Below are 16059 nucleotides of genomic sequence, written 5' to 3'. Positions count from 1 at the left end.
TACTTGACGGGAGAACATGGATTAACCTCTGGGCAGAAGGTGGGTAACAGCCCCAGTGGCATTCACAAGTGGAAAAGCCCCATCTATTAATCTGAGGTCTGGGCGGAAGATATCTATCTCACTGTTTGCTTTGGATGTTTTAACGGTCGGGATGAGGGGGAGGAGGCTACATAAACGGCCAACAATACCCATTCGAGGACATACTCCAAACGCATTTGGAAAGTATTCCCGGGATATGGGAAGAATGCCATCTATGTGTATACAAGTAGGGGCTGATTAATCAGAGTTCGCTTGGCTGAGACTCACAGTGGACTAAGAGGCTGAAAGTAGGGGGACCTCAGCTGGGCAAAAAGGGGATTACATAGAGGTATACAGGTTTGCATAGGGCCAAGGCTTTACCTGAACATGATGAATCCAATGGATTCCACCGCTGCCCTTCTGACATCATCGTTCACGTCGCTCACCTGAAAAAGGTAGAGAACGATGAATTAACAGCAGGAAGAATGCGTTGGGGCAAGAAGATAATGTAACATCCACTACTAATCATTTTGCAGCACAAAAGCAAAAATGAAAAACTCCCAATCAGCCAAAATATCAAAGATTTGGGAGAAGCCTATACTTTGTTCATAAACAGCTCATATCAAAGCTTAATCACACCTTTCGCTTATGCAGGCTGCCATCGGTAGGAACAACCATCTGACCCAGTAACAATAACATGAATTCATCTATTTGGGCTTTCTGTACTACCAAAGGATTTCATTATCGTGAAAAATATACACTAGATGACCAAATGTATTGTGGACATCTGCTCGTCAAACATCTCATTCCAAAATCATGGCCATTAATATGGAGTTGGTCTCCCCTTTGCTGTGATAACAGCCTCCACTCTTCTGGGAAGGCTTTCTACTAGATGTTGGAAAATTGCTGCGGGGACTTGCTTCCATTCAGCCACAAGAGCATTTGTGAAGTTGGGCACCGATGTTGGGCGATTAGGCCTGTCTCGCAATCGGCGTTCCAATTCATCCCAAAGGTGTTAGATGGGGATTAGGTCAGGACTCTGTGCAGGCCAGTCAAGTTCTTTCACACCAAACAATTTCTGTATGGACCTCGCTTTGTACACAGGGGCATTGTAATGCTGAAACAGGAAAGGGCCTTCCCCAAACTGTTGCCATAAAGTTGGAAACACAGAATTGTGTAGGATGTCATTGTATGCAGTGGCGTTAAGATTTCCCTTCACTGGAAGGGGCCTAGCTAAGGGGCCTAGCCTGAACCATGAAAAACTGCCCCAGAGCATTATTCCTCCTACACCAAACTTTACAGTTGGCACTATGCATTTGGGCAGGTAGCGTTTCGCCTGGCATCCGCCAAACCCAGATTCGTTCGTCGGCCTGCCAGATGGTGAGGCGTGACTCATCACTCCAGAGAACGCATTTCCACTGCTCTAGAGTCCAATGGCGGCACTTGACATTGCGCATGGTGATCGTAGGCTTGTGTGCAGCTGCTCAGCCATGGAAATCCATTTCATTAAGCTCCCGACGAACAGTTCTTGTGCTGACGTTGCTTCCAGAGGCAGTTTGGAATCCAATAATTTGAAGGGGTGTCCACATACTTTTGTATATATTATACCAACACATAATAGACTGTCAGAACCATCCTCGCAATTACAATACTTAATAGCTTGGCTATCCATAGCCTGCTCTATTACCTGGTTGTCGGTGTCCTGCGTGAGAAAGGGAAGGAGGATACTTACAGCCACATGCAGCAGACGTCTGATGGCCTTGTTGTTTCCAGAGCCGCAGTAGGCCATGCCCACTGTGTACATTCCGGAGCGTCGCAGGATCGGGTCCTAGAGCAGACACAGTGACAGAACACACAGAGCCTTAGTTAAGAGATGAGTCTGCAGCAGTAAGTCTAGCCATGGCAACAATGTGTGGTCAACAACATCTAATTTGACATCTAGCACATTTTTTTTTTAAAAGGTCCAATGCAGACATTTTCATCTCAATATCAAATCATTTCTGGGTAACAATTAAGAACCTTCCGGTGATTGTTTTCAATCAAAATAGCCAAAAAGAAAGAAAAAAAACTTCTTAGCAAAGAGTAATTTCTCAAGCAAGCATTTTGATAGAACTGTCAGGGAGTGGTCTAGAGGTATGGAACTCTTATTGGTCTATTAACTAATTTACCGTCTGAGGCCGACACCCACCAAAACAGGCTGAAATTTCAATTGAACCGCTTTTACACTAAAATGGCATCAGCATTTTCACAATATTATTCCAACCTCAGTGTAGAAATATACAGTCCTGGAAGAAATGAAGAGACCACTGCAAAATGATCAGTTTCTCTGGTTTTACTATTTATAGGTATGTGTTTGGGTAAAATGAACATTTTGGTTTGATTCTATAAATTACTGACAACATTTCTCCCAAATCCAAATAAAAATAGTAATTTAGAGCATTTATTTGCAGAAAATGGTCAAAATAACAAAAAGATGCAGTGTTGTCAGATCTCGAATAATGCGAAGAAAATAAGTTCATATTCATTTTTAAAACAAAATACTAATGTTTTAACTTAGGAAGAGTTCAGAAATCAATATTTGGTGGAATAACCTGGATTTTCTTGGCATGCTCTCCACCAGTCTTGGGTGACTATGTCACTCCTGGCGCAAAAATTCAAGCAGCTCGGCTTTGTTCGATGGCTTGTGATCATCCATCTTCCTCTTGATCACATTTCAGAGGTTTTCAATGGAGTTCAGGCCCTGACAGGGTTGGCCATGACAGGGTCTTGATCTGGTGGTTCTCCATCCACACCTTGGCTGTGTGGCATTGTCCTGCTGGAAAAAACAATCCTCAGAGTTGGGGAACATTGTCAGAGCAGAAGGAAGCAAGTTCTCTTTCAGGACAACCTTGTACATGGCTTGATTCATGCGTCCTTCACAAAGACAAATCTGCCCGATACAGCCTTGCTGAAGCACCCACCGAACATCACAGATCCTCCAAAATGTCACAGTGGGTGCGAGACAATGTGGCTTGTAGGCCTCGCCAGGTCTCCGTCTAACCATTAGACAACCAGGTGTTGAGCAAGCTGAAAATTGGACTTATCCGAGAAGATGACCTTACTCCAGTCCTCTACGGTCCAATCCTTCTGGTCTATTGCAAACCTCAGCCTGGCTCATCTTTTCTTCTCATTGGTCTTTTTTCTAGCTTTGCACGACTTCAGCCCCGCCCCTAAGAGCCTGTTTCGAACCGTCCTCGCCATGCACTTCACCCCAGCTGCCTTTTGCCATTCTTTTTGTAGGTCACTTGATATCATCCTAAGGTTGTTGAGTGACATTCAAATGAGTTGTCGGTCATCCCCGTCAGTGGAGTTATTTTTGCCCTCTGCCGTCTGTAGCTTTGTTGTCCCCAATGTCTGCTGCTTGACCTTTTCCTTATGAACCGCCGTCTTTGAAATTGTAAGGTGGAAGCAACCTGACACTCACTGTATCCCTCTGCCAGTAAAGCCAGATTTGAACCCTTATTTTGCTCACTCAAAACATTCCTTTTCAACTCTTTTGGCATGGTCAATTGTTATTTTTAATTCCAATTACCTTTGAGGTACTACTAGCACTGCTTTTGCCATTCAGCTGGTCCTATTGCAAGAGGAGAGTGATTACCACAGCAGTGGTTTTTATACTTTTCCTAGTTAAATAAGATTTGGTTCAGATGATCACCTAATTAGTACCTCATTCAGTAGAATGAGGTGTGCCTGTGTTGGAATTCAACAGACACTGGAATGGAAGCCATACATGTAGAGATGCTGATTTAAGAAAAATATGCCCCTGTCTCTTAATTTTTCCCAGAGCTGTACAGTTCAAGAGAGGTATTCATGGTCACAGTCCATTGAAACAGATGAATACAGGCAGGAAAAAAGGAAAAGCAACCACATTTGGCAACAATGGGCAAAAGGGTTAACTGTCATGGGTGCATAGCCAAGGAATAAATATGGTGGTAGCAGATAAGGCAAATTTCCCCCCTTACAATGCAAAGTGCTGAGAAGCCATATACCCATCATCACCAAGCATAATGGAAGAAGAGTGTGTGCGTGTGACTGTTACCTTGTCTCTGCAGAGGCTCTCGATGAGCGTGTCTGCCTCCTCCATGCGTCCGTACATGACCATGGCGATTCCAACGGCCAGGCCGCGCAGGATCTTCTCGTGCTGCGTCTCCTGGGCGTAGCCCACCATGTCCTCAATGGCCTGTGCCGACTTCGAGCCCAGCATGACCAGCCCCAGGGCCAGACCCACAGCTTCACCTGGGAACAGAGGGCAGACGCAGACATGAGCACCGCATGATGGTAGAGGTCTGTGCGGGACTGATTTCTTCATCCCACAGCTTTTCATACCGCACGCGCCTACTCCCGCTGGCCTTTTGTCCGACTCCCACCCGCAAGAACTGGTCCCGTACCAAACCGCAGTCCTGCAATTGTTATTTTAGGCGTATGTGACACAGCTTGCTTGGCAGCCATGGTCCCAGCAATTTTTGTGCCTTGTAGTCAAAACCAAAATGGGCAAAAATAACCAAGAAATACATTAAAAATTAGATTCTCACGTGGCCAATTATATTAAGCTATCGGTATTACTGGGCTATATCAGCCAATAGGCTTGACAGCTTGAAAGAGCCAGAGTTGGAGAGAGAACGGACACTTGCACTTTTACTTCAGCTACGTTTTGCATAATCTAGCCTTAAAGGAAAGGTTCACCCATTTTGAATGTTATATTGTTTTTGTGCATCTCTGAGTGATGTTCTATCAATTCCCTGTGCCATTTCATGTTTTCATCTGTATTTGAGTTAACAGCGTTTAAGCAGCCATAAATCCATCCGGTATGACGTAGCACCATGATGAAGTCATTGACTACACTGGAAGTTAACAGGAATACAACTTTTAGATCACAAAAACATCTATCACACTTGTCAAATTTCAATACTGGCCGATGTCTTTACTCAGAAGGATTTCTTCTCTCGAATGAGCCATTGATCATATTTTTGCGATATTCCTACCTTGAGAAATGTGTAATTTAACTTCATTTTTCCTATTTGTGTCTGCCTTTTTAGTCTAGGGTGCTTTGCATGGAGCTGTTGTCAGATATATTATAGAAAGCAGATAGGAATACAATGAATAAAGAAATGTATAACGCCCCACGCAGCAGACTGTCAACCAATTGCGTTCAAGTTGTCATGCTGAGTCAAGCAGTCGTTAAAGCTAATTGTCACACAATCCCCTTCTCAAAGTCAGTGTATATTTCGATAAACGTGCCTATTTTCCTCAAAAGTACGTAATGTCACGGTTATAAAGCTATACGATACTACAGATAATCAACTTACTATCTCACATCTTTGAAAAGATTTGTAATGTTGTACTTCTTGTTGACGAAATTCGTGCTTATGTTGGGTTTTTGAGCTAGCGCCCAATAAACTCCCCTTCACCCTTGAAGGAGAGCGCTCCTTTTCCCAGAATTGCCCAGAATGCACTGCATGACCCATTGACAGAGCATTGGCAACATTTCCCCAACTTCTCAAAAGTATATCTGCCATCGCGAACGTTAGACTTCTTCCTCTCTGAGGCACATCGATCTGCAGGTTGAACATGGTGAGATTGTAGACTCTTAAATTGATAGTTCAGTTTGTTTAGGCAATTTTAAAGTTAACTTGCTACATTGCATGCTGATAATGTCTTTGGTATTATTCTGTGTAGCTACGTTTGCTAGGTTGCCAGCCCATAGAGAAAGCATTGCAGATGAGTCAACTTGAGCTGAAACAGATTTCCATAACGATTTTCCATGAACCAACCTTATTATAAACGCTAAAATTAAAGAAGAAAAAATATATACATTTTAAATATATATATATATATATAGTTCTCAGTGTTATTTAACACTGTCAATTAAAGGAATGAGTGGTTTTGGGTGGATAGTTCCTATTTTTCTTCCAATTTCCTGCAACTCCTTCAATTTTAAAGCAAGTTTCCTGCAATTCTACACATTTTTCCATGCAGCTGAGAGAACATTTAGCCATTTTAAAGCTAATTGGCAATTCTATTAATTTATCCATGAATGTGTTAATTTGCTCAAACATAAAATAGTCATAAAATTCATTGTTTTTGGTATTGCCAATTCTCCGTCTAGCTTTTGGTGATTGTTAGTTCTCAAAGATTATATATATATATATATATATATATATATATTTTTTTTTAAATAGGTCCATCATCTTTTCTACATACTTTATATCTGGGTTTTAGTCGTTTAAGTTTACACTTAAGTGTTTTCCATCCCAGAAATATATTTAAACAAAATAAAAGGATACCCGAGGATTAAAATGGCTGTACACAATAATACCAAAGTCAATATCATCATGTGAAGGAGCTAGTTGTAAAATTGCCTAAACAAACTGTACTATCAATTTAGGAGTTCATCTCACAGAGTTCAGCTTGCAGTTCCTCTCTGCCCAGAGCGAGTGCAGGGTGCATTGCTATGGCAACAACAGACACAGGGCGCATTGCGAGATGGTACTTGAAGGAGAAATTGAGTTGAATAATTTAGTACACCGGGCAGACTGAGCACATCTAAGCTAAATTCCTACACGATTTCCTGATTTTACAGATGGACCACTTATAAATTAAATCATGGTGAACACTTATTTTACCCACTGATAGAACATAGGCATTCACCAAATTGATAAGGAGTTTCGTTTTTTGGGGGGGGTTGGATCATTCCTTTAATAGAGATCACATATGCACCTGATCTCGCATGCCCAACTAGTAGAGGAAGGCTACTGAAACTTAGGCCACAAAAATGAAGAAACTTTGTCTAACGTTTTGCATAGCCAGACTATAGCCATCAAACTAAACTCTGGATGTCGAAGCCAGTCACACTGCGTTTTTTTAATTGTTCCCCTCTAATCAGGGACTGACTTATACCTGGGAAACCAGGTGGGTGCAATGAATTATCAGGTGGAAGAGAAAACCAGCAGGCTGCGGACCTCGTAGGGTAAGAGTTGAATACCCCTGGCCTATAGCCTACCTTATAGGAGCAGGACGATTTGCAGCCAGAGTCAAATAAATGGCTTATCAATAGCACCTCAATTCACGTTGGTTGAGCGCCCTCCACTTCTTTCCATTATCAATATTTATTTCAAGATACTGTAGTAAACTGTAGCCTAATCATATTAAAGTGAATTTCCTTGGAAAGAAACTGTACCATGCTTCTCTGCCCATGCATTTAATTGAGATCACACATTTAGCCTATCGTCACACACGATCTTACATGCCCAACTAGGAGAGGAGAGGTATAGGCTACTGAACTTGAAGCAGCGAATGATGAGTGTTTGTGTGTGTGAGAATAGTGCAACAAAAAGGTGCTTTTAATACAATATATTGGAGAACGCATACAAAACAGAAAGATGACCGTTTCCATATTTGTATGAAAAATGCTGACCACGCCGCAATGATCTCTGCCCTCTACATATAGAACACGGTGCTCCTATAGGATATACAATAGGACAACACGATGCTCCTATGTTTATTTTGCTAGTATCACTGAACTCTTAACAAAATGTTTTTCTGAATTCACTACCGATGGGGATTTGACATCCCATGTTACACTCTATAAAGGCTACATAGAGATGCTAGTTGGCTACATTTAAACTTGAATAGCACTGAATTCCCTATTGTCTGTTCAGGTTCATCTACCTGTTACTGCATCATCCTGGTACAGGTTAGACTTGAGCAGGTCGTAAACATCCTGCCTGGCCGTACCCAAGGCAGCCAATCCCAGGCCTAGACCTCCGCCGTGACGGACAATCTGTCGAAGGAAACAAAGAAAACCACAGACACGAAGACAACTTTGTATTCAACTCAAATGTGATATGATGTCCCTCTGATGGGCTTCGGATAATTATTTCTATACTGCTTACACACAAGATCAAATCTAAGTGACCAAAGGGGTAGGGAGGCTATGGGTTGATTTGGAATTGGGAACAATAAATGTCACGCATCTGCATGTTGCCACTCACGTCGTTGCTGGCATTCTTGAGCTGGCTGAGCAGGTAGTCGATAATGTCCCCCCCGTGGTTGGCGTGGATCAGCCCGAGGGCGTACAGGCCACCTCCCTCCTGGTAGGCCGATCCAGGGGAGGTGTCTTTGGGCAGATATGTGGCCATCAACTGCAGCGCCTCTTTCTCGTGGCCCTGAAACAGAGATGTGGGTGAAATGTGGTTCTTTATATAAAAATCAGAACATCCATCTCAGATATCCATTTAGGTTTAAATTGTTTCAGCAAAAGTTTACCTTGTGAATGACGCCAAGACTGGCAGTGGCTGTGAACTTGGCCCAGTTGGTGGCTCTTGCAAGCCACTCCAAGTTCTCCCTGTTAAAATAATGAATAAAATCACATCACACATTTAAACACAGCGTTGTTCCTTTATGCCCTCACACCACTAGGTAAATGTACCCCACTACCACCCTCACAATAAAAGAGAAATGTAAAACTGGACTGGCAAAACAGAAGATGATAGTCTCCATTTGTTAATGTTATAGCTGTTGATGTTAAAGCATAGTGGCTATACCTGAGGAACTGGTCACTTGTGGTTCCCGTATGCATGAAGGAGTTGGCTATGACCGTGGCTGTGTGGCACACTGAATTTCGGACTGCATCCTGGAATAGGTAGACGAAGCAACAAAATATGTGTGAAAACCTCGAGGTTAAAAAAAAATCCAGTATATATCCAATATATACAGTACCAGTCAAAAGTGTGAACACCTACTCATTCAAAAGTTTCTTGATTTTTACTATTGTCTACATTGTATTATAATAATAGTGAAGACATCAAAACTATGAAATAATACATATGGAATTGTGTAGTAAGCAACAAAAAAAAATCTAATCAAAATATATTTTATATTTGAGATTCTAAAAAGTAGCCACCCATTGCCTTCACAGTGTTGCACTCTTGCCATTCTCTCAACCAGCTTCATGAGGTAGTCACCTGGAATACATTTCAATTAACAGGTGTGCCTTCTTAAAAGTAAATTTGTGGAATTTCTTTCCCTTCTTATTGTGTTTGAGCCAATCAGTTGTGCATACAGAAGAAAGCCCTATTTGGTAAACGGCTAAGTCCATATTATGGCAAGAACAGCTCAAATAAGCAAAGAGAAACGATAGTCCATCAACACTTTTAAGACATGAAGTCAATGAAGAAAATTTGAACAACTGAGTTTCTTCAAGTGCAGCTGCAAAAAACATCAAGCACTATGATGAAACTGGCTCTCATGAGGACTGCCACAGGAATGGAAGACCCAGCGTTATCTCTGCTGCAGAGGATAAGTTCATTAGAGCTACCAGCATCAGAAATTGCAGCCCAAATAAATGCTTCACTAAGTTCAAGTAACAGACACATCTAAACATCAACTGTTCAGAGGAGACTATGTGAATCAGGCCTTCATGGTCGAATTGCTGCAAAGAAACCACTAAAGAACACCAATAAGAAAATGAGACTTGCTTGGGCCAAGAAACACAAGCAATGGACATTAAACCGGTGGAACTCTGTCCCTTGGGCTGATGAATCCAAATTGGAGATTTTTGGTTCCAACCGGCGTGTCTTTGTCGGACACAGAGTAGGTGAACTGATGATCTCTGCAAGTGTGGTTCCCACCGTGAAGCATGTAGGTGGTGGTGTGATGGTGCTTTGCTGGTGACACTGTTGCGGATTTATTTAGAATTCAAGGCACACTTAACCAGCATGGCTACCACAGCATTCTGCAGTGATACGCCATCCCATCTGGTTTGCGCTTAGTGGGACTATCATTTGTTTTTTAACAGGACAATGACCCAACACAACTCCATTCTGTGTCAGGGCTACTTGACCAAGAAGTAGAGTGATGGAGGGCTGCATCAGATGACCTGCCCTCCACAATCATTCATCCTCAACCCAATTGATATGGTTTGGGTTGAGTTGGACTTTGAAGCATCTCAAATATATTTTTATTTGTTCAACACTTTTTTGGTTACTACGTGTGTTATTTCATAGTTTTGATGTCTACCCCAGTATTCTACAATGTAGAAAATAGTAAAAAATAAAGAAAAACCCTTGAGTGAGTAGGTGTCCAAACTTGAGACTGGTACTGTATGTCTAATACTCATACTGGCATCCTTTACCTTTGTGTTCTTGAGAATCATTAGGTCTGTGTTGTTGTTCCGGATGAGGAACTGTAGATGCAATTCGATGGCCATTTCGCCGCTGAGAATTTTTGTAATCTTTGCATTCTGGTCCTTTGGCTCATCGTTCTATGCAAGCAGAGGCAGGGCTGACCAATTATTTTGGGTGACAACAACCATTTAAAATTGCAAAAGACAACCATCTGGTAGAGGTGGGGGTAACATTGGGTCTTTCGTACTCACGTCTGCTGCTTTTCCTGCAGGGGAGCTGCCGGCCTTATCGTCCGTCTCCATAGCATCACTGAGACCAAGGAGAAAATATGATAACTTCCATGCAACTTCAAAAGATAAAATACAATGCTGATTGGCTAAACTTGGCAAAATCAACTTCGTTTCACAGTAAATTATCTGTGAAATGTCAAGATATTCTGCCTACACCGACATTCAATTTTAACACATCTTACTACATTTTCTACCCATTTTCCCTGCTCCCTCCATCTTTCCGTAACCTTTTTCTTTCTTTCCTTTACCCACCCTTCAGACCTTGAGGCTGTACCCTCCACCTCGCCTACCTGTCTTTGTCCAGGGTGGGCACGGTGCCCGTGTTGGTAGAGCCGGGCACGGCAGGGATGGGCGTGCCCACAGTGCACAGGTTCTGGATGACAGAGGAGAGGAATTGCTGGCTGGCGCTTTCATACAGGTCGAAGCAGATCTGGTAGGCCATCAACAGGTTGTCTTCCTTCACCAGCTTCTCCAGGATGTCACTCACCGCCTGTGGGTCATCCAGGAAGATCAGGCACTGTGGAGGAGCGAGACAAAGTTTGAGTGTGATGCATGGTGGTCAAGTGGTTACTTCCTTGTGTATTAGTAAAGTGTATTTATTTGACATTGAACACATTTGCAGCTAAAAGCTGAATTGCAGTAACCAAAACAAAAAGAGATTTACGTGGGGGAATGAAGACCGGTAATCTTTAGTCAGCCTCAAAGCGACTGATTCTGCTGGAAACACATGTGAGTATGGGCACATGCAACCTGTTTGTCCTGATGAAGACCCACTTCAGACCAAAACATTGCTACAAATAAAAGTGGTTTATGTGTTTGTATTCTCTTTATAGTGTTTGTCTTCTCGTTTCCTCGTGCAGTTTCTCACAAACCCCCCTAACAATAAGGTGTGCATGTGATAATGTTAATTTTCAAAGTAATTTGTCATTGAATGACTAATTCCACTGGGTCATGATGTTAGTTACAGATGGTGAAATCAGAGAACCACCATCCTACCACCAAACTGTGGGAAGCTGAATGGATACCAAAAAAAGTCTGAGCCCAAATTGAAGTGTCCTTTCTTCCTGTTACCTGGCAAACGTTGATGAAGTCAGGCTTCTCCAGATTCATGTAGAGCTTGACTAGCACTCGGAGTACCTCATTGCGAAACTTCTTAATTTGCATCAGTGACATGCAGACCTTCAAGCTGTAGGCCAGTAGGCCACTAACGTCATTCTGTTGAAGACGAGAAAAAGGAAGAGGGTTAGGATTGCAAGTTGTTACTGGAATAAATAAATTTACACCACAACATTCCCTTCAAATGTAGGCTAAACCAAAAAGTCAATGATCTGTGGATTTTCATGAAGCTAATCATTTTTGATTACATTATGTAGTCAAATTAAACCTAATTTGTGTAACCAAAACATAATTGTTTCAGAAGACGACCAGGGGAACCACTGACCGATTCGAGGATGGTCTTCTCAAAGATGTCCAGGCGCCGCGTCTCCAGGGCAATGCCGATGGACTGCTTGTACTTGTGGTCGCCCAGGCACCGCAGGAACATCTTGTTGACGATGCCCTCGAGCCGGGGATCGATGCTCTTCTTCTCCTCATCCTCGGGAAGCTCAGCATTCTCCACCCGTTGCTTGGTGTAGTGGTCGATACATTTGGCTAAGAGGGAGAGACAGAGGACATCAAATAACTGCTTTATACCGCTGAGGAATAATTAACCGCTGTGATTTGTGGTATCAGTGAGTTGATATCTGAATTAGCACCGCTGGTCAGTGAGTATACATCAATTGAACGTTATTGAGGTGTCTATGGATAATGTAACAAAAGGGAAGCCTAAAGATCAGCAGGACCCTGAGGTCATCATCAAGAATGTGTACTTAGGGACACATGCAGTTGTGACATCACTCACCGATAATGGTCTCCACATACTCAGAGTCGTCTGTGACATTGAAAAGGTCTCCTGCACCCAGAGCATAGTTCAACGACTCATCAAATGCCCCGAGGTGGTAGAACACTTTAGAAGCCACCAAGGCAGCAAACGCCCTGCTCCGAAACGTCTCATCTTCATACAGGACCTCGCTGTGAGGAGAGAACACCATTTAGAAATAAACCCATTTATCATGAAGAACTTTACCTTGTCATGTGTCTCTTCCAATAAAACGGACAACTTTGTGCATAATTTCCTTATCAAAAAAGAAAACGTACATTTTGTCAACAGATCCCGATATCTCAGCCCAGAAGTCATTGACAATGGAGTTCAGCTTGTGCAGAGCAAACTCCTACAAGCAAAACAATCCCAACATTAGTATAAAATTTAAAGATCATGGTCTAATAGAATTTTGGTGTACTCTAGGTCCAGGATTGGTGACCCCTGGTGTATTCTCACTGGATAACAAGATGTGTTTATGATACCTTGAGCTGGGGCTCCTCCTCATCCAGGAGCGAAATGATTCCAGCTGAAATCAAAGAATATGTAGCTAGTCAGTTTCAACATTATGGATAAAACCTGATACATATATGTACCTAGCTAGTTAACGTTTGTCATAGTTTCCTTGTTAGTCAAATTAGCTACATGTGAAGCCCAAACAGGTCAAATGGTAACCAGGCTTTGAAAACAAATGATACAACATGTTGTTTTACATTATTTAGTTTGCCTACTAGCTAGATGAGCAGGGCACAACTGTTGACAACTAGTAGGGTGTCCACCCACTCTGCCCAGCGTGGTGAAAACAGGCTTAGGTGATGACATTTCACTTATGTTATAAAAATACATTTCACCAAGACACAGATGATTATTTATGTTATGAATCATTCAGTGGGTTAGCTTAATACATCTGATAAGCACAGAGCTCTGTTGACAGAGTGGTGCAGCTTTCTTGACAAAATTTGAGGAATTTACATTTTGTGGTAATTGTCTTTCAAGTTGTTTTCACAGCTCGCAAATAGCAAAATTAGCACGACACGAGCTGAAATAAATGTAAAAGGCGGCATTGAAATTAAAAAGCTAGCGGGAAGCTCAGTGCTTCATTGACATTTCACAGACATATGCTTGTTTGTGTGACAATATGAACAACGTATACTAAAATACTACATGTAGGAAGGGCAAACCAGTTTTGGTGACTACTGGTACATCATCAAAATAAATAAAATCGCGGCACATTTCTGGAAGCATTCAGCCAATTTTACCTAAGTACTAACTTAGTGCTGCACCGTATCCCGAAACTTCGGTACTATTTCAATAATAGAACATGAAAAACTGCTAGGTAGTAGAACTGTTACTTTCGGAACTTATGTCAAATGTGTCTCATTGATTAAGTGCGTACCAGCACAGCCAATGTCCCCCTTATAGCGCGAGTGCACCGTGCCACTTAGCCTGCACTGGGCTAGAGATGCGCGAGTTGACTCAACCCGCAGTCATATCCGCAGGATGGGCGGGCTTAGGGTCATGAAATATTGTGTGGATGAAGGGAGGGTGGGTTGAATAAAGAGAAATCAATACATTAAAATAGTCTATAAATGTATAATTCTGTATAATTTCATTGCGTATACCAAACATTACGAACACTTTCCTAATATTGAGTTGCGCGCGCACCTCTGACAGACATACTTTGAAAACAGTTACTGTAGCATTTATTTAACTACACAACTCACATGTGCTCATACTTGACTTTTGACCATTTTTATGAAATGCTCACACTGTAGAGCCCTGAGTGTGACCACCCGTCAACGTGGTTGGTATATTAAACATTCTTACCAGCCAATGCCAAAATCTACCCGCATTTGGCAGTGGGGGGTGTTCGTTTTAGGCCCTGTCTCTGAAACATTGTGGTGCATTTATGAGAGCATCCGATGCAGACTAGGGAAGACAGGGCTATATCCTGGGGATATAGGCTACTGAATATAGCCTATTCACATCGCAGTTAGAGTGACTATTGTGCAGTTTCCAAAGCAAAAGTAATATGAAGATTGGGACACAAGTGATGATAGTCATCAATGGATTTAACGTGACCATTTTTGTCCAATAAACAAATGACTTGCATGGTCACGTGGTTTTGTTTAGGAATTTTGTTTGTTTGAAAATTAAACCAACCAAATGAAAAAATTATCTACACACAATACCCCATAATAACAAAGCAAAAACAAGTTCAGATTTTTTTTATTTTATATTACATTTAAATAAGTACCGTTGGCAGCAATTACAGCCTTAAGTCTTCTTTTGTATGACTGGACAAGCTAGTGATGACAAGCGTACCGATAACATAATGAAGCCACCACCATGGTTGAAAATATGAAGAGTGGTACTCAGTGATGAGTTGTGTTGGATTTGCCCCAAACATAAGGCTTTGTATTCAGGACATAAATGTAATTTCTTTGCCACATTTTTTCAGTTATTCTTTAGTGCCTTATTCCAAACAGGATGCATGTTTTGGAATATTCTCTACAGGCTTCCTTTTTCCCCCCACTCTCATTTAGGTTACTATTGTGGAGTAACTACAATGTTGTTGATCAATCATCAGTTCTCCCATCACAACCTATAAACCTCTGTTTTAAAGTCACCATTGGCATTATGGGGACATCCCTGAGCCATTTCCTCCCTCGGCGGCAACGGAAAAAGGGAGGTCAAAAAAGGGGAGGTCAAAATTCTGTTTGTACACTTGTTTACATGGATATGCTTCTTAATAAAACCTATTTGAAACAAGTACAAGTGAAGACAGAAAGGTAAGGATGCAACTGGGCATGTACTTCTTATCGAATTCTGAAGCGCACATTGAAGATCTTAGAACGCGTGTCAAACTCATTCCATGGCGAGCATAGGTGTCTATGGGTTTTCGCTTATCCCTTTTACTTGACTGATGAAATAAGTTGACTAATTAGTAAAGAACTCACCCGGCTACCTAAACTCAGCAAAAAAAGAAATGTCCTCGCACTGTCAACTGTGTTGATTTCAGCAAACTTAACACGTGTAAATATTTGTATGAACATAAGATTCAACAACTCAGACAAACTGAACAAGTTCCACAGACATGTGACTAACAGAAATTGAATAATGTGTCCCTGAACAAAGGGGGGGTCAAAAATGAAAAGTAACTGTCAGTATCTGGTGTGGCCACCAGCTGAATTAAGTACTGCAGTGCTCCTCCTCGGACTGCACCAGAAATGCCCGTTCTTGCTGTGAGATGTTACCCCACTCTTCCACCAAGGCACCTGCAAGTTCCTGGTAGAGGTCGACCACTTATGATTTTTCAACGCCGACACCGATTATTGGAGGACCAAAAAAGCCGATACCGATTAACCAGACTATTTTTTTATTAATTATTTGTAATATTGACAATTACAACAATACTGAATGAACACTTATTTTAACTTAATTTAATACATCAATAAAATACATTTAGCCTCAAGTAAATAATGAAACGTGTTCAATTTGGTTTAAATAATGCAAAAACTAAGTGTTGGAAAATAAAGTAAAAGTGCAATATGTGCCATGTAAAAAGCTCATTTAAAATTCCTTGCTCAGAACATGAGAACATATGAAAGCTGGTGGTTCCTTTTAACATGAGTCTTTAGTTGTAGTTATTATAGGAAATATAGGACTA

General features: G+C 41.7%; 1 protein-coding gene across 1 annotated transcript in view; it reads right to left on the bottom strand.

Annotated features, from left to right (window-relative positions):
* The window catches only part of LOC109902257 (26S proteasome non-ATPase regulatory subunit 1-like), a 114359-nt gene that overhangs the window by 88643 nt on the left and 9657 nt on the right, over positions 1-16059 (bottom strand). The window contains exons 2-16 of the mRNA XM_020498473.2: positions 12875-12918; positions 12668-12741; positions 12372-12541; positions 11913-12121; positions 11543-11686; positions 10762-10988; positions 10433-10490; positions 10190-10318; positions 8601-8689; positions 8323-8401; positions 8049-8222; positions 7726-7837; positions 4097-4293; positions 1751-1846; positions 400-464 (exon numbers count right to left, since the gene is read on the bottom strand). Coding sequence (XP_020354062.1) covers positions 400-464; positions 1751-1846; positions 4097-4293; positions 7726-7837; positions 8049-8222; positions 8323-8401; positions 8601-8689; positions 10190-10318; positions 10433-10490; positions 10762-10988; positions 11543-11686; positions 11913-12121; positions 12372-12541; positions 12668-12741; positions 12875-12918 — 1867 coding nt within the window. The remainder of the gene's footprint in view (positions 1-399; positions 465-1750; positions 1847-4096; positions 4294-7725; positions 7838-8048; positions 8223-8322; positions 8402-8600; positions 8690-10189; positions 10319-10432; positions 10491-10761; positions 10989-11542; positions 11687-11912; positions 12122-12371; positions 12542-12667; positions 12742-12874; positions 12919-16059) is intronic.

Source organism: Oncorhynchus kisutch, linkage group LG13, assembly GCF_002021735.2.
Source record: "Oncorhynchus kisutch isolate 150728-3 linkage group LG13, Okis_V2, whole genome shotgun sequence".
Lineage (NCBI taxonomy): Eukaryota > Metazoa > Chordata > Actinopteri > Salmoniformes > Salmonidae > Oncorhynchus > Oncorhynchus kisutch.
Note: the sequence above shows the minus strand (reverse complement) of the source record. Positions and strands in the feature narration are given on the sequence as shown.